Source organism: Terrapene carolina, unplaced genomic scaffold (assembly GCF_002925995.2).
Source record: "Terrapene carolina triunguis isolate 2854851 unplaced genomic scaffold, T_m_triunguis-2.0 Scaffold31, whole genome shotgun sequence".
Taxonomy (NCBI): domain Eukaryota; kingdom Metazoa; phylum Chordata; order Testudines; family Emydidae; genus Terrapene; species Terrapene triunguis.
The window spans coordinates 9,478,778-9,501,323 of NW_020664382.1; the positions used below are offsets into that span (position 1 = coordinate 9,478,778).

General features: G+C 40.3%; 1 protein-coding gene across 3 annotated transcripts in view; it reads left to right on the forward strand.

The window, feature by feature from the left end:
- The first annotated feature begins 6,353 nt into the window (after positions 1-6,353).
- The window catches only part of LOC113406611 (T-lymphoma invasion and metastasis-inducing protein 1-like), a 104,228-nt gene continuing 88,035 nt past the window's right edge, over positions 6,354-22,546 (forward strand). For all 3 annotated transcript variants that reach the window (XM_026652259.1, XM_026652266.1, XM_026652270.1), the window contains exons 1-2: positions 6,354-6,433; positions 11,877-12,856. In XM_026652259.1, coding sequence (XP_026508044.1) covers positions 11,888-12,856 — 969 coding nt within the window. In that variant the 5' untranslated portion in view covers positions 6,354-6,433; positions 11,877-11,887. The remainder of the gene's footprint in view (positions 6,434-11,876; positions 12,857-22,546) is intronic.

A 22,546-nucleotide genomic window follows, 5' to 3' on the forward strand; every position in this document is an offset into this window, starting at 1 on the left:
CAGCCCACTTTATCAGATGCATAGAAAGGAAGATATAGTAAGAAATATATATACATACAGAGAACATGAAAAGGTGGAAGTAGTCATACCAACTGTAAGAGGCTAATGAATTAAGATGTTATTATCAGCAGGAGAAAAAAAACTTTTGTAGTGATAATCAAGATGGCCCATTTTAGACAGTTGACAAGAAGGTGTGTGGATACATAACATGGGGAAATAGATTCAATATGTGTAATGACCCAGCCACTCCCAGTCTCTATTCAAACCCAAGTTCATGGTATCTAGTTTGCATATTAATTCAAGCTCAGCAGTTTCTCGTTGGAGTCTGTTTTTGAAGCTTTACTGTTGCAAAATTGCCACCTTTAAGTCTGTTACTGAGTGGCCAGAGAGGTTGAAGTGTTCTCCTACTGGTTTTTGAATGTTATGATTCCTGATGTCAGATTTGTGTCCATTTATTCTTTTGTGTAGAGACTATCCTGTTTGGCCAATGTACATGGCAGAGGGGCATTGCTGGCACATGATGGCATATATCACATTGGTAGATGTGCAGGTGAGCGAGCCCCTGATGGCGTGGCTGCTGTGATTAGGTCCTATGATGGTGTCATTTGAATAAATATGTGGACAGAGTTGGCATCGGGCTTTGTTGCAAGGATAGGTTCCTGGGTTAGTATTTTTGTTGTGTGGTGTGTGGTTGCTGGTGAGTATTTGCTTCAGGTTGGGGGGCTGTCTGTAAGTGAGGACAGGTCTGTCTCCCAAGATCTGTGAGAGTGAGGGATCATCTTTCAGGATAGGTTGTAGATCTTTGATGATGCACTGGAGAGGTTTTCGCTGGGGGCTGAAGGTGACGGCTAGTGGCGTTCTGTTATTTTCTTTTTTGGGCCTGTCTTTTTCGTACGTTGCACTGCTTCTCTTCTACTGCATAAGTCCTTGCTGATTTGCCCTCCGGGAGGGAGGGAGATTTTCCCACCATTAATAATGGGAGGAGGAGGAAGGAAGGGAAACTGAAAATACATAAAGATACTCTTGAAAACAATTTAAAAAAAATCCTGAGATTTTTAACAGAGCACTGAAAAGGTAGCTTTTCCCTTCACTGGCTACTTGTTCTCCTTCTCCACAGATTCACCACCATGCCCCCATGGAACCTTGTTAACACCATTTTTCTGGTTTTGTTGACTTTAACTGTGATTCGAGGATGTTAACTGTCAGTTATTATTGAGATTGCAGGTCTCCTGAGAGGGCTCATTTTTGTTTCTATTTATAGATTTGTGTAGGAGTGTTGTTCGAGCTGGAGGAATAATTTATTTGACTAGTTTAGCTTCATTTTCTGTTAGTGATTTCTTCATGAACTGACCGTGATTTTCTTCGAATGGAGTCATTATTCAACATTTATTTTCCAAATAGCTCCCATGGAAAATGTTGAGTCTTGTGGCTTGCTAGTGAGCAGTTTGTTTCAAATGTTTGAAATTCCAGCTCAGTTGGTCAATTTTGATTAGACATGTATCACACTTCTCTTCTCTGGCTGGATGAGCATATTCCTTCAGGTCAGGTGCTAATCGGCTAAAAGTTAAAACATCACTTCAATGAATATTTGCTAATATTTGTTTAAAATTCACTGTTTCCACAACCAGCAGGCTGGTTTGCTGGAATATTTACCAAAAGAAAACACAGACGCGGTATAAGCACATCAAACTGAACTTATTTAAAAATCAGCTAGACCATGCAGTGCCTTGCTGCCGAGCTTAGAGCCTCAGTGCTGTGCATAGTCTCATTGACTTAAAGTCACCACTCATGTTAGTGAGCTCTTTGCATGGTAGTGAAGGGACATGGCCTCTAGTTACAATTAAAGGGTAAATCTCCACTCCATTACACTGGCTTTGCATCAGAATTACACTGGCATAAAACTGGTGTGGTGGTACTGAGAATGCAGCCCAAAGTTACTTATTGATATTGAGTATTTTCTATTTGAAATGGCTATGTGGTGTCCTCCATCGATCTATATAAACTGTGGAAGTTTATAATAGAATTATTGTGGGCTTCATAGAGTGGGATGATGGGTTGGGCTAATTATTAGTTTGTCTCACATCTGTAGATGTACTTTTGAAATGTTACTACTGTCTAAAAATGTCTTTGTATTATAAAATAAGGAAGTGAAAATATAATTGAAAAATGTTTTTAATTCTCATAGCCATCTCTGAATGACAAGAAGTAATGGGAGTAATTCTGCAGCAAGGGAGATTTAGGTTGGATATTAGGAAAAACTTTCTAACTATAAGGGTAATTAAGCTCTGGAATAGACTTTCCAGGGAGGTGGTGGAGTCCCCATCATTGGAAGCTTTAGACCATCCCTAACGGGGCTCTCTGTGGTTCACATAATATTTACATGTTATTATTATTTATTATTATGTAATCCCATATTTCAAAGTTCTGCACTTCTGTTGACAGTTCATGAGCCCTTTCATTCTCCTGTACCTGTATTGGTTCTTTGGTACCAACAGGAAGTAATGTTATTTTTGTTAGTAAGTCAGCAGATACACCTCTACCCTGATATAACGCGACCCGATATAACACGAATTCAGATATAACGCGGTAAAGCAGCGCTCCGGCAGATCAAAGCAAGGTCGCTATAACACGGTTTCACCTATAACGTGGTCAGATTTTTTGGCTCCCGAGGACAGCGTTATATCGGGGTAGAGGTGTATAACCCTGGGTACATGTAGCTAGCAAATGTGATGAATAAATTGCTGCTATTTTTATATAGTCACCTTTCTGACTATAACCTCATTTTTAGGCACCTTACATCCAAAGACACTGGGTTGATGGTTGCAATGTCAGTGGCCTAATTTTTAGCGCACACAATTTAAGTGGGAATTTTGGGTGCTCATCCTCTTAGAAATCATGTGGCCTGATTTTTCAGGATACTTTTTCATAGTCATTAAATTAATACTCACAAGTTAATTTGGCCCGAATACCGCAAAGAACATTGACTCAAAGGGGGCTACACTAGTGAGTAAAAGTTATATACATGTATGCATGTTTCCAGGAACCAGGTCTGAGACTGCAAATTTAAGGTATTTTTTAAACAAGTAGTTTGAAAAACTACATTTCAGATTCATTTTTTTGTTTGTTTTTTTATTTTAACTTTCCCTGTAGTTGTTTATGACCGAAACATCCGCATTGAACATAGTCACTGACAAGTGTGTACTTTTGGGTCAGTAAAAGCACATCCATACCATGCGCATCACTGTGTTATGTCATGCCCATGAATAGGCCGTCAACACCCTGCTTGGTTCCACGCTCCACTAACGCTGTAGTGTCCAGCAGAGCACTGAGCAAATATGCTGTACGGGGGGACGCTGCCCTATAGAGGGAATGAAGTCACCGGTACTGAGGGCTAGTCTACACTAGAAGTGCTACAGCAATGCAGCTGCACCCTGTAGCGCGTCTGATGGAGAGAGCTCTCACATCGGCATACTAAAGCCAGAGGCAGTAGCTGTGTCGGCGGGAGAGCGCTGTCCACGCCGGCGCTTCAGTCACTCACTGTAAGTTATATTGCTCAGGGAGGTGCTTATTCACACCCCTGAGCGACATAACTTATACCGACATAACTTATACCGACATAACTTGTAGTGTAGACAAGCCCCAAGTTTCTGTTCAGAACCCAGCTGTTCCCTTTCATGAATGTGTGTGTCCCATTCCTTTTGCCTGTGGCGAATCATATCTCTTCTGTGCCACTCCTCCTGGGGAAGGAGCAGACCCCGTTATTCCCATGAAGACCTTTCTGCCAGAAGTCAGAATCTGCCCCTGACTTGAGAATGTTGAAGAACTTCTGCTCTTGCAGAAAACCAAAGGGTGAGATGAAACAATAAACTGGTGGTTGGGGTGTTTTCTAAGGAGTATTAGAGGCAAAGTTAAATATTAAACTGATTTTTGGAAAAAAAATTGATTTTTGTGTTTGGAAAAGTTCCTTTGAATTAGTAATAATAACTAACAGGAGCTGACTCTACTGGAAAAGAATCACGAGATAATGATACATCCTCAAGGAAGCATGTGTGCACATGCATATTGATATAGATGTGGCTAGATATAAAGATAGATATAGAGCGAGACAGGGAGAGTAATCCAATTCCCCAAGTGGAAATACTCACTTGGATTTTTTCCCCTTAGAAAAAACAACTCTTTTCCTTTAAGCGTTTTAGTACTGAGATACTAAAAGAAAATTATTTGGTTAGGAGCAAAGACTTCATATGAAACAGTCAACATTATTATTATTACTATTATTTTAATTCTCATAAAAGTGACCAGGGTTCTGACCTTTTTTTGCCAAATTTCAGTTTGGAGCAGATTATTTCAGCTGAATAACAAACTCTTCAAAAACAACTTGAGAATGAAAAAGCTGATAATACTGCACTACAGTTTAGTTTTCTTTTAAAATAACTTACTTGTGGCAAATATAGATACAGCAGGGGGGGGAAACCGAAGGTAAAACTTTTTTTTTTCTTAAAAAGTAAAGCATGTTAAACATACGATTATTTCCTACATATGAGACGCAGGTGGAAGGACACTTGTCTGTAGGACCTTGTTTTCCATTAAGAGTCCAGCCTTGTAAATTATTGTCAGCTGGCATGATAATGAGTCCATTTCAATATAAATGAGCTTCATTTTATTAATTTCTGCCAGCTCCTGAGCAATACATGAACTTCTTTTCAGCTCTCAACCAGCAGCTTGGGGGAGTGGGGAGTACGAGGGAGACATAAAGGATAAGGAAGAAAATTAGAATTTTTTTAATTTAAAAAAGGAGTTGGTAACTCTCACTTCCTTTTGAGAATCCAGCCAAGCGAGGATAAACATTTACTACCAAGTTGCTCTAACAACATGAAGGGCATCACTGACCTATTCTGAATTCATTGTTCTTGTAATCTTTTGAAAATATGTAAAACCCATGTAATAACTCTGTTTGCAATGCTTTTTGATGATCCACTTCTTTCATTTGCCTCTTCGCCTTGCCACGTGGCTGCATAAAGGAAATGTAATGACTTCAGGGCTTGATCCTGGAAAGCACCGAGTACCCAAAACGCCCACGGAATTTACAGTACTCAGCATCTCACAGGATTGGACCATAAGGGTACATCATCTGCAGCTGGGAATGGGCTTTCCAACGTGGGAAGATGGACTCGTGCTAGCAGGGCTCGAGCTAGTGCGCTAAAACCAGCAGTATGGACGTTATGGCTCGAGCAACAACCCAGCCCCCTGGTTCTGAGCTTGGGTAGCTAGCCTGAGACTCCACTGGAGCTGCCGTGTCCACACTGCTATTTTTAGCATGCTAGCACGAGTCTATCTACCTAAGCGGGGAGGCTTGCTCCCAGCTGCAGTGTAGACATACGCTAGTGTCTAAGGAACACGTGGCAATGAACTTTTAAATGGCATCAGGCCAAGGCACAGTCCAGGAGTTTGATCCTGCGCGCGTGTGTGCATGCACATACACACACACACAAAAGTAACTTCAGGATTATTCACCTGTGTAAGTTAGTGCAGCAGCATCTCCTAGTCTGTTCCTTTAGTGTGCATAGTTTACCTCACAATATACTCTGAGTGTGTAAATTTTCTGTAATCTCTGACTCCTTTCTAAAATTGTTCATTATACCAGTGCTTGTATTGCTGTCTATTTTAGTAAATTGTACAGATTGAACTATTGTTTTGTGTAAAAAAAAAAAAAAAAAGAGTCAGGACCTCTTCCTTAACCTAACTGAAAGCCATCTTCAAGCAGAAAGAAATACAAAATAGCCATGCACAGAATTCTGAGGGGAGTGTTGAGTATCTTTTATGAGGGACCCTGTTTAATTGCTTTTCTCTCTCCCACCCCCTCAAAAACCAACCAATCAAAACTAGAAAACCCAATACAAATGTAATTTTTCTGAGCTGTCACTGAGACCCTCCAGTCCTGTATCATTCTGTTTCCCTCAGCAGTCTCTTGTCAATTTCTATAAGATTCTTTATTATAAAAAGTGGTAAGAAAATGAATGGAGTTCATACCCTCGGTTTGGCTTCATAAAGTGTTAGACTGAGGTTTTCAGTGATTCTGGTATTGTCAGATTTTATATATATATATAATTTAAATACAGAATTTAAGCACTGTATTATATAATGTTTCTTAGGTACGTGATGAAAATAGGACTTGGCAGAAAATGTCCTCCTTTCTAACCATTTTTGCTAATCCTTTGCCTATTTCTCCTCCCCCCCCCGCTCTCTCTCACCAGGTTTTTGGCATATATTCATAGACTCTGACGAGACAATAATGGAGGCGCTGAGTGGCAGGTGCTGACAGATTCTGTGCTTCCAGTAACTGTTCATTTTGATATCATTTGCAATTCTATACATCTAAATGCCACAGTTCTCTTGGGGAAAGTTGCATTGGCTACCAATATTGCCTTGTAAGGTACGTGTGTGTCTATGTATTTTCTTTAGGAGTTTGCTGTGTTGTGTATTGTTTGTGGGAGGGGAAAATTTGGAGAAACTGCATGTTGTTTATAGTTTAGAATTTCTATCAAGCAGCTACTGATGACATCCTTTCCTCCCTCTCCCTCCTCACCTCCCACTTCCTCACCCTGCTTTTGAATTGCTTGCAGGGCCTTTTTGGAGTACATCCCATGCTTTAACTTATTTAAAGTGGATTATAAAAAGAAATGTCTGGCTAAAAAGCTCTTAATTCAAAACAATGAAATATCCCATTGCAGTTTCTGAGAAACTCAAAAGTATAAGATTACTCTGGAACTTTAATCTCTTTTGGGAAAAAAAACCTTTTAATTGCCGTAAAATGTGTGTATTCCTTTTTAGTTACTATTGTAAATTGTTTTCTATGTGGGTTTTGCGAGTTGAGTAAAAATCTTTGTTGTTGGTTTGCAGAATTTAGTAAAAGTTAATTTCTGTAGAATAAGTTCTTGCTGTTGATTTTATCATTGTTCTGGTTTTCACAGCCTCCAAACTCAAACTCCAGGAGAAAAATAGAGTTTTGTTACCAAGACCTCCCACCAGAATCTAATTTTAAATTTGCAATCTGTTGTCTTGTGAGGTGCTTCAAATTTAACTTGGAAGTTAATAAATTTTATCCTTTCCTCTGCAATCTAAAAGTGCAGTTTGTCAAAAACTTGCGAGCTATTAAGTTAGGTTTATTTTCTGTAATTGCTATCTTGAATATTTTATTGGAGAAAAGGAAGAAGAGGAGAGAAAGGAAAATTAGTGTATTGAGAAAAAATGAAATTTGAAATGGGACTTCAGCCAGTTACATCTAGAAAATCCTCTTTCTACATAGCAATATTATATTTTAAACCAATTCAAGGAGAACTCAACAATTCTATTACAGTTTTATTTCTTCATCTAAATCAGTTAGTTTACAGGGAGCATTGTTCTCCCAGAGGTTTATTGTAGAATGTATACTTTTTCCTTACTGATATTCTGTTTGTGCCATCAGTCTTAAGTTTTATTTTTCCAAAATAATAATTTTTTTTTAATTGTTACTTGTGACATGTTCTGTATGCCTCAATCTTTTGTTAGCTTTGGAAAATAAATTCAGAACAGATTTTTGACATGTTGCATCCCCTGACTCTGCTTTACAGCCATTTTTAAACATTGAGACAAGTCACCATTGATTTATGTAGCATCCTATTGCTACCTTGTACAGTGCTCAAATAGGCACCTTTTGATTCAGTTAATAAGATAACAATGGCAACTCTTTGTCTTCTCAATGTCTGTGTATAGCTCCCATTAATATTACTCATGGTCTAATTTTGAGACAGGTTATTTTATGACTACTTCAAGCACAGTTTATTCTGATCTGGCTCAGTCCTGCATACTCTTACTTAAGATCAGACCCTGCTCTGATTGAATTCAATGGGATTAGGAAAAGCCCTATTTAAATCATCGTTACTCACTTGAGCAGTGACTCAGGGCTAATCGCGTAAGCAATGGTTTGCAGGATTTGGAGACTTTCATTGTTAAGTAAAACCCAAGTGTACATCAACTAAGCAGACAATGGTCAACTCCTTACTTGGGAGCATGATTTTTCTTGTCAGTATCTAGCACATACTTTTCATCATGTGAAACAGGTTGGTAAACATTCCTGTGAATGTCTATGTTCATATTCCCAAGGATGGTAGTGCTAAGAAAACCATTATCGCAGGTGCTGAGTTTTTATCTGTGTAGAAAATGCATTCCTCTTTGCATGAAGGCATTTTCTAGCCATCTGTTTTACTCACCGAATACAAGCTTATCCTCTGTTTCTTTTCTTGGCAAAAATTTTTGTTTGTTTTAAATTTTGTATGATTGTGTCCATTAATGTTAGTTGGGACTGTGGCACATAACGATCGTTTGCTGAACTGACAGAGTGCTGTGTATCCAGTTGTTCTGTTCATTGAGCAAGTGATGAGTTTGCTGGTCTCTGGGGGGCTGAGTCTTTGTACATTGAGTGGTGCTAAGAACTTTCTGGCCTTTCTGCAGATTTGTGTCTTTAGCTAGAGAGCTGCCCTTTTCAATCATGTTTTAAACGTAAAAATCCTTAATTCTTCTCAAAATGACACCAAAATGGTGGTTATCTTTCTGGATAATGGGGAAGATGACAGTGTAAAGATCTGCTTCTGCAGCCAGTGAAAATCCTTTTAAATGAAATTGTTGTTAGCAAGCGTTTTAAAGTCAGTGCAGCAAAAACCTTTCCCCTAGAGATTTCCTTCTACAAGGCTTAGAAGTGAGATCTGGTTTAGACCCAAGCTGCAAAGACAAAGGGCACCTTTCTGCTACCTGAGTTGCATTTAAAGGTTTTGGAAACAAAAGATAATGTAACTAACATTCATGTTCTGTCCTGACGAGATCAGAACAATCTAGAATAACACTTACTCTTAAGACTCAATTTAAATAATAAACCCTGTTCTTCAGCGGTTGATAACTCTATCATTTTAACATACATTGGGCTAAAATTTGCTGAGTGCATTTGTTTTTCTAAACCATGGGTAAATCCCTGGCCTCATAGGGTCTGTCTACACCGCAGTTAAAAACCCGCAACTGGCCTGTGCCAGCTGGCTCAGGCTAAGGGGCTGGTTAATTGTGGTGTAGATGCTCGGTTTGGGGCCTGGGCTCTAGGACCCTGTGAGGTGGGACGGGCTGCATAGAGGTCAATGGGAGCTTTGCCATTTACTTAAGTGAGTCTGGGATCTCACTCCGTGTGGTTTAATTCCCTTGGTCATATTTATTTTAGATACAGAGATGTCAGAATGTTTTAGGTAGTGCCCATCCCCCTTTCTACCACACAGATTTTTAGCAAGTCATAACTAAAATGTGACATAACTGTTAAGCTAGTTAGTTGTATAGGGAAACTCAAAAGCATACTAGCTCCTATTTTGACCATTTCCCAAAGTATTTGCAAAAAAAAAAATACAACCCCACCACAAGTATTTGATAGTACCTAGAGCAGAATTGTAAATGTGAACATTTATCAGAATTGATTCAGTCCTTTCTGTGTAATCTATGTGAGGTTAAATAGGTTCTGTGCAGTAGCTGATATTGTGTATTCAGATGGTTAATGCATATACACAATGATATTCATTCTATGAGCATCTGATTCAGTAAAGTATGGCACATGCTTATAATGGAGAAACCCACTGTCCTTAGGAATAAATCCCCCCACCCCCGTTATCTTGCTTTCTAGACACCATTTACTGTTTTTCTCAAGTCTAATATAGCTGCCTCAAAACTTTCTGGTTTGCCCTGTGATCCCTCTTAAAGAATTGTGTTTTTTGTCTATATGTAAATAGTTGTACACCATTTTCTTTGTGTTTGTGTTTTTATTTTCATATTCAATTTTGTACAATTTTGTATTTTAATACATACTTGACTTTGCTCCTGGCCAAAACAGCTACTTTTCTTTTTTAATTTAAAACAGAGATCATTTATTTCATAATTTTGTATCTATGCTGCAAACAATGCTATTATCCAGTTACAATAATACTATAATTGTTCCTTTCTGGTCTTTCTTACTTATGTCAGTGTAATGCTGGTATAACTTCATTGACTTCACTGAGTTACACTAGCCTACATGAGAAATGAATAGGCTGTGTGGGGCAAATTCTTCCTTGGACTTATCAGCTGAATTACACCAAGAATGAATTTATGTTATGTCTGCAAAAGCCCTTGCACAGAGGCATTGGTAGAACCTCCTACAAGATGCATCTGTTCTGTCCTTGTGAGTCTCAAGGAGCCTGGTTCCAACCCAGTTTAAGTAATTTTTAGCATTTTTGGAGAAGATGCTGAGTGGATATGACTCCTAACTCAGTTTTTGATGTCCAGCAAATGTCTTTACAAGTCTCATTACTAGCATGTCAAAATAAGATTTTTTTTTAAATGATTTTTTTAAAATACTTTGGTCATGTAACCTACACATTGGAATCCAAGTTACTGTTGTTATTTCTTATTCTACATATACTGAAAAACTGTGGTACAGTATCTTACATACTAAAAAGAACCCAAAGAAAACTAAATACAGTGGTATATTTAATTATTGTTGAGGCAAAATAATGGTCTATAGCGTGCCTAGATGAAATGAAGCACACACCTAGGACTGACTTTTTTGGAGGCTTTTATTAGGGATCTTCAACCCTGTTTCTTAAAGCATTGTGCAGGTATTTAGCTGCAAAATTTCCCCTTAGTCAGCAGGAGTCATGTAGCTACAACTCTACGTACGACTTTGAAAAGTCACCTGTAATGTTGTTATAAAGTAACCTCGTCAAGGTTGTTAGACCTAGAAATTGACCTGCTTTCCTTGTGACTCCCTGACAGCACACCAGAGCATGTTCCCTGTGAGAGGGGATGGCTTGGAAGCACCAGTTTGCAGGATTCTGGGAACATTAGTAATCATTTTTCTCTTTCCTGGTGCAAGGATTGGCTTAAAAAAAATTTCAGTCATTGGTACAAAGCATTAGAATGAGTTATGGGCCTCGATGAGGATCTCCTTAGAACAGTGCTTGTAGAATGTGTTCCTCTGCAGAGTTGCATTTTGATGCCTTGGGTGCCAGTAGTTGTGTTGATAATTACAAATGTGGCTCCATTAGATTTTTTTTTCAATAATATATGATGTTGCTCAAAGAGTAGAAATACAGAATCTTTCCCCTTTAACCATCCTCTGGTAGGAACCGAAATATACATAATTTTCTGTTCTTTTAGTGTAGAGCATAGGTTCTGACCCAAGGGGTCATGAACAGGTATCAGGAGGGTGCAACCACCCTGCAATTCCATATTGCTAAATGAGAGGGAGTCCTGCTTCAGTGGGAGGGGATTCTGGTATGGAAATGAGACTTTAATTTTTACAGTTTACATTATTGGCCAGTGTTGCATTGAGGATTAACTGATTTTAATAGATTTAACTGATGTGTGTAAAACTGAGATTACCAATTTACTTTCATTATAAATTGGCTCACACTCAAAGCCACATTCAGGGCCAGATTCTTCTCTGATCTACATTGATGCAACCCCTGGATTCAGTGAGTTACTCTTGATTTATACCAGGGTAACTGAGACCCTGGGTTCATACCTTGGAAAACTTCACTGGATTATATTTGAGTTCACAAGTGATGTTGCAAACTGATTACATTTTATTATTGATCATCACTGTCAAAATAATTCTTGTTAGTTGCAACATGTTTCAGCAGATGTACATGGATCATAGATACATGATGACGTATCTTTTAGCACTACTTCTGGATGAGAGGGTCTAGATTCCTTTTAAGAAACAGTCTCTTTCCTTTGTACAATCCATGGGCGCTACTGACAGGCATATTATATATATTGATACATATATTAGTTGAAAGTTTAATATTTCCCGTTCTTTAATCTTGCAGACCTTAAAACCATGGGAAACGCGGAAAGCCAAAATGTAGAGCACGCATTGTATGGAGACAAGCACGCCAGCTTGGGACGGAAGCACACATCCCGCTCACTTCGCCTTTCAAATAAAACTTCTCGACGGACCAGGCATGCTTCTTCAGGGAAGGTTATCCACAGGAACTCAGAAGTGAGCACCCGATCTAGCAGTACTCCTAGCATCCCCCAGTCACTGGCAGAAAATGGCCTGGAGCCTTTTAACCAAGAAGCCAATTTAGAGGACTTTGGAAGCCCCATTTGGGTGGACAGAGTGGATATGGGCTTAAGGCCTGTTTCTTACCACACCGATTCTTCTGTTACTCCTAGCGTGGACAGCAGCACAGTTCTCACGGCAGCCTCAGTGCAGAGCATGCCAGACACAGAAGAAAGCAGACTTTATGGGGAGGACACTACATTTTTGGCTGAAGAAGATGGCAGACAGCATCGATATTCAACAAACGGGACAACTTTCATGGAAACTGCAAGCTTCAAGAAAAAGCGTTCAAAATCTGCAGATATCTGGCGGGAGGATAGCTTGGAATTTTCGCTCTCTGACCTCAGCCAAGAACATTTAACAAGCAATGAAGAAATCTTAGGTTCAGCTGAGGAGAAGGATGGTGAGGGGATTCGAGGCACAGAAGCAAGCAACAGTCCCCAGCAGCTGGTCACCTGCCAACGTGCCAATTCTATGAGTGACTTGTATTCTCCAAAAAACTCAGGTGCTACAATAAATGGAGGCCCACGAAACACCTTTGGGGCTTATTGTCGGAACTTAGTGTCCGATATTCCAGTTATTGGAAACCATAAGATGGCGTCAGCTACAGCACAGGATACTCCTTCCTACAGTAATTATAATACACTCCCCTGTAGGAAATCTCACTGCCTTTCAGAAGGTGCCACTAACCTACAAATCAGCCACAGCAACAGCATGCAAGGCCGAAGGGCAAAAACTGCTCAGGTAATGCAGTTTTACTCTATTCCATTTAAACTTTTGAAACTCTTTTTTAAGTGCATGAATTTGCTAAACAAAAACAATGTTCTTTATTTAGATCACGATCACATATGTTTTAAGTAGGCTGTGGTATACTGGCAGCTGGATGTATGTTCTGTTTCCCTCCATATTCCTCTTTTTAAATAGGGGGGAGTGGAACAAGTGTCTTCAGGAATGGGTGTACTTTCATGAATGGTCTGTTCATAACTCACAGCTCCATTTCAATCATGGTCGGGGGGTTTTCCACTCCTTCGAGTCATATCTCTCGGGAAGGAGAAATCTGCAGTTTGCAGAGAGATAGGAAGATTATTCTGTTTACTTGGTGGTGCTTTTAGGGTATCTGGTCAGAGCTTGGTCTCTTACCATTCCTCTCATGGAACTCAAGTGCATCATCCCCATGTCACACTTTAGCTATAATGGCCAGGAGCAAAAGAGGATCCTGAGTCCATCCCACCCTTCCATGTTCCAATGCTGCTTCCAAGCCTCTCGTCAAGCTGATGGGAAGTACTGAGAATTCACCCTTGCCCCTCCCCAACCCCCATCCATCAAAATTGCCCCTTGGATTGAAGCTCCCCCTCTACTTCCATTGATCTAAATGCCTGAATTTCAAAGCCCTGCAAAACATCACTCAGAAAACAGTGCTCTTCAATGGGAAGAGATTGGGAGTCCTGCAGGCACTTGGTCTGCTTGTACTCATCTATCAGGGATTGAAAAAGGAGGGGGAATAGTCACTGCACCAGCCAAGGAAGAGGGTGGTGGAGGAAGCGCAGCTCCCGCAAGCCAGGGAGAGCACAAGATACAGAACTGTGCACTGTCCCCCCACACCCCATTTCTTTAACCTGTGGATCAGAGTTTTGGTCTGGCTCTTTATTGTGTGTATTGTGTTTTCACTGAATTAGCTGTGACACATCTGCTTGAGTTACGTTGCATTGACCTGTGCTGCATACAGCAGCACATTGCATGTGGTAAATAGCACAGTATCCCTTACAGAAATAGAAGTAATGCAGCATCCATGCCATGCATGTGCCATATGCAGCCATTGTAGGTGAAATATATTTGAATGCAGAGTGCATTTGGCACCCTGGCCCTTCTTTGAGGGGTGGCACGACTCCAAAATAGAAGGCTGCCTATAATGTCTTCCCTGCTATGTATTTGCTGTCTGTGGGCATTGGATCGGAAGCAGAGCCAGTAGACAGAAACAGAACAGTCCGAGAAGAGCCTGACCAAATGGGTCAAGCTTTGCTCTAGATGACATGCTTTGGTGACTACCCTGATTTTACTATATGTTTTAATTTTAGTATATATGTAGCACAGAGCACTCATCACATCTTGTGACCTAGGGGGGAAAAAAAGCACTTTGAATGGGTGTGGGAGACGCTGATGCTGAACTGATGCTGAACTGAGCTTTTGGCAGCACACCACTTCAAGGGAGATTAGATCTGACAGCATGAGCCAGGCGGGTCACAGTATACTGCAATGTAGGTGTTGGGATCTGTTAACATGATGGGTCAATGAGAGGGCCACTAGAACGTGAAATGAAACCCAACTGAGTGACTGAAGGAAGGGCATCGGTTGGCACTAACTTGCAGAAGGTGACTGGAGGTGGGTTGTTGGCTTAGTTGAAGATGTACTGCTTCTAAATATAAAAATGACGTTCTAAAACAGATGCTGCAGCTTCTCACAGCAGAAGCTTTGTACTTCAAAATAAGCTCTAGATTTTTGGAGGCATTTTTTGTAGTATCATCACAGAAACTCTTCACATTCTCAACAAGGCTATTAAAGATAGCACAGGATGAAAAAGCAACAACAGGAAACAAAAAACAGGTTGCCATTTAGGAGTAATAAACAAAGCATTTTCTATTCATCCAAAGAAAATTGTTAGGTTCAACTTCTGCCTTACAGTTCTCTTCAGAGTGTATTTGAAAAGGAGAGCGACACAGTTGGTAAATGCTGAAGTATTTTTTTCTCCCCAATGTTCATTATGCCATTAGAATATCCCTTTGAGGCACCTAATGAAAGTAATGAATTTGAGTCTCATTTCATCAGACATAGCCTGTGACATCACGTCAGTAGCTGGTATCACTAGAAGATCTCTTCCAATTTCAGACTATTGATCTAAAGAGACTCAGCAGCAATTATTTCAATAAATAAACTAAAATAAACAAAATAAAAAATCCGAAAGGGTTGGCATTCCCTCCAGGACCCTAACCCCAACAGCATGCAGTAAAGCTAAGGTTTATTTTTAGCAATAATCTTTGTTAGTCCAGACTTGTCTGTGGTGAGACCAGGAAAAAGATTTTAATATGTTGCTTTATTTATAAAATACAGCAAAAAGGAAACTGCAATGGAATATAGAATGAAAGAGCTACTTCCTTGGCGAGTCTGATGAGGGGGGAATGGAGGGAAAGGAGAATTGTGGAAACACTAGGAATCTGAGGACCTTTTATGGTCCCCATTACTATTGTATCTGAGTGCCACACACAATCTGTAATGTATTTATCCTCACAATGCCATAGCATAGGGTAGTGCTATCATTTTTATAGTACAGGTGGGGAACTGAAGCCCAGCAAGACTGAGAGATTTGTCCAAAGTCACACAGGAAACGTGTGGAGGAGTGGGGACTTGAACCCAGGTTTCCTAAGTTCTAAGTGTGTGCCTTAACCACTGGACCCTCCTTTCTGTCAAGTTTTTTGCATTATAATTGCATAAATCTTAGCACATTTTTCAGAGAATCCTTTTTCAGAGACTTGCAGGTTTTCCATTCTCACCTGCTTTTATGATAACGGTGCCCAAACTCATAAGGTCCTGAAAGACTTTGTCAGGAAGCTCTTGTGAATACCCCAAATTCCCCAAGAGGTCAGTAGGAGTTGGAGATGCTGAGCACATGAGGGCTGAATTCTGCCATTTTTATGCATGCACATCTCCTACTGCATGTACATTGGCAAGGTTCACTCCTAATTTTTAACATGATCCAAGTTTTCAAAAGGGGCTCGTGATTTTTGTGAAACTCTGTTTTGGGGTGTTCATCCTTAGACATCTTAAAGGAGCCTGCTTTTCTGAAAGTGTTGAGCATTGTTGTCTGAAAATCATATTGCTTTAAGGCATCTCAAAACAACCGAGGCACCTAAGATCACTTTTTAAAAAGCAAAGCCATATATTTTTCAGGATAACACTTGAGTCACAAGATCTTTTGGTAGGCCTGGCAACAATTACGTTTTTGTGAAATGTGAATAGAATCTCTTTATCTGCCTCTTATTTCAGGAGAGAATAAACAAATTAAATGAATTTTTTTCAGTTTCTAGCAAAAGAAACAAAAGGTCAAACCTTAAAATTGAAACGTGGGAGTCACTTTTCTTTAATTGGGAGCTAGAACCTTTCAGCACTGGAGAGACAATTAGTTTCAATGCGTACAAGCAATTAATATTCAGAAAGTGGCTTTGGGGCACCCACACAGCAGTTCTATTTTTCCTTAACGTTATAGGTTCAGGTCTGCTGACTCAAGACTTCCAGCAGAGCTCTGCTGGGATCCTACTGGGCTTTTGGACCTGATGTGATGTAGGTGGAAAAAGCTTACTTGGCTGGTATTGTCACCCATTTCTGCTTACAGGAAGGCAAATTGCTGTTGTACACAGCTTATATCTCATTTGCCCCTCCTTCACCCCCCCCCCCCCCCCCCCCCCCCCCGAGTTTCAACTGAAGTTTTTGAGAACCCCCAAAGTGTTAGGTTTTTTTTACTGAAATCCAAATTGAATGGAGCAATTATGTTGTGTCCAGCCTGTATATAAACCTCTGCTGAGATTAGAATTACTTTTTTGAACCTGTTTTAGGCAGATGGTCTCTCCCTCCTTCCTTTTGTAGATTTTCAGCCAGAATCTTAATCTTGTGATCAATAGTTCATTCACTATTGATAGCCCTTATAAATATTCCTGAAGAATAATTAGGGAGAGGAAGCAATTACCTTGAGATATGGTTTTTGTACCATCTCCAAGGTGTCCCCTCTACCTGATCACCATTTAAAATTTGTAGTGATACTTTAGATTGAAAAATATAAATGTTGTGGGGGATGATGGTTGGCAGCCAGTGACCACTGAAGTCTCTGGTAAACCTCAGGGCTTCCTGCACTGATGTTGGGTATTTGGTTTCAGATGAGACCCCGGGTGCTCTCAGTTTCCAGGCTGAGGCTATGTCTACACTACACTGCTTTTTGCGACATGGCTGTGTTGCTATAGCCATGCTGCTAAAAATCGTGCAGTGTAGCCGCTGTTCGTCGGCTCTCCTGCTGACAAAAAACTTCTATCCCCAACAAGTGGTGTGTTGTCGGCAGGAGAGCACTCTTGCCGACACCACGCTGTTCACACTGGCACTTGTCGCAGCAAAACTTTTGTCTTTCAGGGGGTGTGGGGGGGGTAACACCTCTGAAAGATGAAAGATTTGTCATTCAATTGCCAGTGTAGACATAGCTTGAGGATAGTCAAGCCCCAATAAGAAGTTAAGCTGTCTTTTTTTTCCAGCAAGTGATCACCATTTGTCTGAAAACTGTATGTGGAGTATGGACTGACTGTTTCCATTTTTAAAAATTATAACTAATGGTCAGTAATCCAAGAGGTACTTATGGCCACATGTGGTAGCAGGAAGGGTCCTTGTCCTCTTGTGACTGCTCCACAAAGAGGTTTATATATCTGTTACTGCTTCCAGTTGATGGCATAGTCCTTAAGTTCAAGGAGTAGAGACTCATGCTTTTAGCACTGAATGTCCTGGTTTCAAACACTCTGCTGGCCCAGGCTGGGCCATTTACGTAGGCATTGAGCTATTCCTTGACTCTAGGGAATAATAAGTCTCCTTTCAACATCAGTAGTGCATTGTTTGTTATAAAATTAAATAGGAAGAGAGTGAACAAATATCCCTCTTTAACCCCTTTGGACACTGAAAATCTCAGTGCTGAACCCAAATCTTGTTGAGTCTTGGCACGTTAAAAACCTTGTAGTCACTTTTGAAAATACGTTTGTTTACATTTTTAAGTCTCTGCAGGGATTCTGCTAATGGACCCTAAGCCATTTCCCTGCGGAAAAGTTGTAGAGAATGCAATAGGGATGAAACCAGTTGGGTTCGATAGGAATTGAATCGGGCTGTATAGAAATCACTATAAAACCAGTTGATTAGAGAACGATCTCTGTCCTGTAGTTTTGTTTGTTTGTTTTTTGTACCATCCCATAGAATTCTGGGCCAGGTATCTAATTTTTCATTATATTCTATAGCAGGTTAAAGAGAAAAATTGTAGAAAGATTACAATTTTCTATTAAATCGTGTAAGACATCTCCAGAAAGGATATGTATATTTCAGCTCATAGTCTAGTTTAAGATTAGAAAGAAGATTTCAAACATATTCTTAGCTGACGTCAAATGGGAGAACAGAAAACAGTTATAATTTAATGACACACAGTAAGGGAGAAGTATGAGAGAAGTATAAGTTAGTGGCCTTCTCTCATCTCTCTGTCTACTATGTACCTTGCAATTTTAAATGCTGGCTAAGCAAAGTTCTGTGAATACTTCTCATTCTGCAGAGTTGCTTCTTCGTTCATCCTAATGCCATTGCACAAAGGTCTCAGAGGTATCCCTAACCACTCTCAGAAAGGATGGGACTATATAATATGTTGGGTCTGACCATTTTAGATATTTTAAAGCAAACAACAGCCAGAGGCCTTTCCAAGCACACTCTCATATGCCTGTGTGCTATGGGAAGGGTCTTGGGGAAAGTTTTTTGGATCCTTGGGCAAACCTTGTAATATTCGTTTGAAAATTCTAGTGGATTCTTTTTCTCCCTTTGTTCAAAGTTAGTAGAAAGAAAATCAACAGCCGTACGATCTGGTCTAGTTCCATTGTCATTTTTTTTTAACACTAGGACTGCGAACATTTATACATTTGAAGTACTTTTGCAATCCCAGTAATTGTAATCTTGATAGGCTATATTGTATGCTTCTAGTTTCTAGGACTTCCCATGTAAAAACCACAGACAGTTGCCACAGCTGACCATCTGAGGGACTGCGCTTACTTAGCTGGATGTAATTTGCAATAGTGACACTCTCCACTTGAGTGTTTCTTCACTGAAATCTTTCTTTTCAGAATGCTTCAGAGTATTATCCTATGACCTAGTTATCATCCAGCTTTGCAGACATTTTCCTGCCTTGTTCAGTTATGTAATTGTTCAGGTGAACTCCCAAATGACTTGCTTTGATTCTGATTTGTTTTTCTAGTTTACTTTTCTTTTTTCTCTCCTCCACCCCCTCAGTGACATTTTCAAGGAATTGACTTTTAATTAGAGTAAATAAATCTAACCCCGCGTTTTTACTTCATGGAGTTGGATGAAGCATGTTACTGTTTATTTAACTCCAGTGTGGTCAGAATACCCTTGTGTTTTATGCTTAGCATTATTTCCCAATCGGAATTTTCTTCATCTGGGTGGACCATTGGGTTGTAAGAAAGGTGAGTTTTGAGGGGCTAGTTCAACATGTCATCCACAAGCAAAAGGGTTAAGAGCCACAGCCCTCAAGAACTCTAAGATCTAGGTGTGGAGACTTTCTGTGCCGCTATTGACAGCAGAGAGGGCACTGTCTGTATGAGTCTTTGAGGGTATAGAAAGACATTGTAATGTAGTCCTATGTACAGAGCATTGCAAGAATCAGACTTTACTAGGTTACAGTCTTATTCAGCTGCCTTTACTCATGTCCTGCTGAAATCAGTGCTGAAAGCCATGAAAAAGCCACTTGTACATAAGATCCCACGGTAATGCTCCAAACTGCTATTGAAGAGTCTATTGTCCTGTTACTGTGTGTTCCAGAATCTATGCTCTCATTTTTAAACAAGAAAAGTTGTAGCCCATATAGCTGCAAAGGAAAACTTCAGCATATGAACGGAGTCTAACCTGATGGAGCAGTATCCTCCCAAGTCTGCAAACAGCCTCAAACAATAGTGTGTAGCAAATGTGAGCTGCTCCAACTATTGCACTGGGGCTTGAATGCTGAAGCCGAGTGGAAGCAATTTGAATGTCAGCCTTATTAACTACTTCACTGCTGATCATTTTACCAGAGATATTCAGCCAATGTGCTTATTTAACATGGCTGGCGGCAATAGGCACCTGGTTGCTGTCGATTTTTGCTGAGGAAGGAAAAGGAGTTCAAGTCCCCCTGCCCACAATTTATAGACTAGGCCAATCCATCCCACAAGGGGAGCTGGGAAAGAGGATATGCGTCCGCTTGCCATTCTCAACTGCTTTGCGGGTGCACAAAACAGCAAACCACTTCCTACGCTTTCCTGGGGCAGAAATCCCCACTGTCTCTTACCCAGCTGTCAAAACACCCAGCTTCCCCACTGAAAGCCTTTCCCTGCTGTTATGCATTGTCAGTACAAAATTCTGCACCATGCTGAAAGGGGAGAATGGGGGGAGAGGGGGCAGTGAAACATAAATTGAATTGACTGAAAAAATAAACATCCCAAGGAATATTGTACTGACTGTTATGCTTTCCATAGTTAGTTCAATAAAAATCTCCATTTTTTAATTCAGCAGAACTGGCCTCAAGAGTTTTCATTTGCCTCACCTGCATATAACAGAAACCAGGGTGGCTTGCTGCAGAATTTAGGTCCAGCCAAGTCCTTGGTTATATCTTGGCCTTGGTTATATCTTGTCATCCCTTCTATTCAATGTGTATACAAGGCAATTGGGAGAGAGGGGAACAATTATAGCTGTAACGTCAGGCAGCCATAATCTAATGATGATCAGCTCTACCACTCCTCTACACTGAATCCATATCCTACCGTCTCTCCGCTCTGCCAGGCTATGACCAAGACTGGACAGAAACCACCTGACTGTGACTCAACCCTGTCAAGATACAAGTGGTGTTTGTTGGTATGGAAAGAATCTAGAGGAGTAGGCTAATATCTAGTTATCTAAAGATTCTTTCAAGGAAAGAAAAAAAGTGCCATCCTACTGAACCATTTCAGACAGCATCAATAGGATCAGATTTGTAATGCCATCTTTCAAATTTTGCAATTTCTAATTTTGTAATTTCTGAAGCGCTATTGCACAAGCACATAGCATTTGATGCACAAGAATGAAGAACCAGAGCTTCTCTTAGATGTCAGCATATGTAAACTACTGGAATGTCCAAAGGCAACAGACTCAATAATTTTGTAGCAGTGTGTAAAGCAAATGTCTCTTGTCAGTATATCTCATTCTATAGTACTTTATAGGGCACTTCCACAGAACATATACAAAGAAACCTTTATTTTGCCTTGCACTACCAAGTTTGATCTGTGGATGCCAATTTAATTCTTTTAAGCCTAGTAGATGTCAGAGATCTACATATGTCTTCTGAACATTCTTCAGTATCAACTCCCAATTTTTGGTTGAGATGGTCTATCCAGTATTGTGATCCCATATTGCACTCATGTCAATGTTACAGTTCCTCTCACTCTTAAGCAATTTATATAACATAAGCTTGATGCAGCTTGCTTTCCATTAGCTTTCAAGATTGTGTTCCTCCCAGTGAGGGTGACTCATAGGGATACCTTCAAGTTTCTCTATTGCTGCTTTAAAACATTTTCTCCAAGTCAGATAAGAATGAAATCCATAATTTACCTATAGTTTCTGAAAGGTTTTGAGTCGTTTCCTGGCAAACACATCTTCTAAAATGTTGATTGCTTGCATGCCTCAAGTTTCTCGACAATGGATTTTTTATTAATTTGGAGGGCAGGATTATGCTACAGTGGGGCTTGAGCAAAGCAACATGGGTGCCAGATGATGATACACCTTAGCACTGGACTGAAGACTATCATTAGGTCATAAGGGCACCTCTCAGTTTTATTGGGCGCCCATTCCATTTTAACATCTTTCTCTGGTGCTTGCCAAATTAATGTCTCTAACAAGTTATGTACAATTTTAGGGTACTGTTGAATTTTAATTGCTAATGGTTCTATTGCTAAACACAAAGGGTACGTCTATACTTACCTCTGGGTCCGGCGGTAAGCAATCGATCTTCTGGGATCGATCCCGGAAGTGCTCGCCGTCGACGCCGGTACTCCTGCTCCGCGAGAGGAGCACGCGGAGTCGACGGGGGAGCCTGCCTGCCGCGTCTGGACCCGCGGTAAGTTCGAACTAAGGTACTTCGACTTCAGCTACGTTATTAACGTAGCTGAAGTGGCGTATCTTAGTTCGAAGTGGGGGGTTAGTGTGGACCAGGAGAAAGAGGAGTGGAGACAGTGGACACTTCTGGTGGGAGCCTCTTCAAAGAATGAAACACTCCAACCACCGCCCATTGAACTTGGTTCACTTGTAAAGAGTGATTCACATCCAAGTGAAGAAGGAATTGTTTAGGGATGTAAGAGTCGCCATATTGGATCAGACCAGCGGTTCTTCTATCCTGTCTTTGACGGGGCCAACATCAGCTGCTTCAGAAGAATGTGCAAGAAATCTTGCAGTAGGCAGTTAGAAAGATTTTTACTAATCCCCAGTAGTCTGAGGTTGACTTATTCTCTGAAACATGAAGGTTTATATGTCTTCTGAACAAATCAAGGATTTTCAAGAAATGTGGCCATGCTGTATGATCAAATGTATCTTTGGCATCTAATGAGTTTGCAGACACTACAATATCTTGTTAACTTGCTT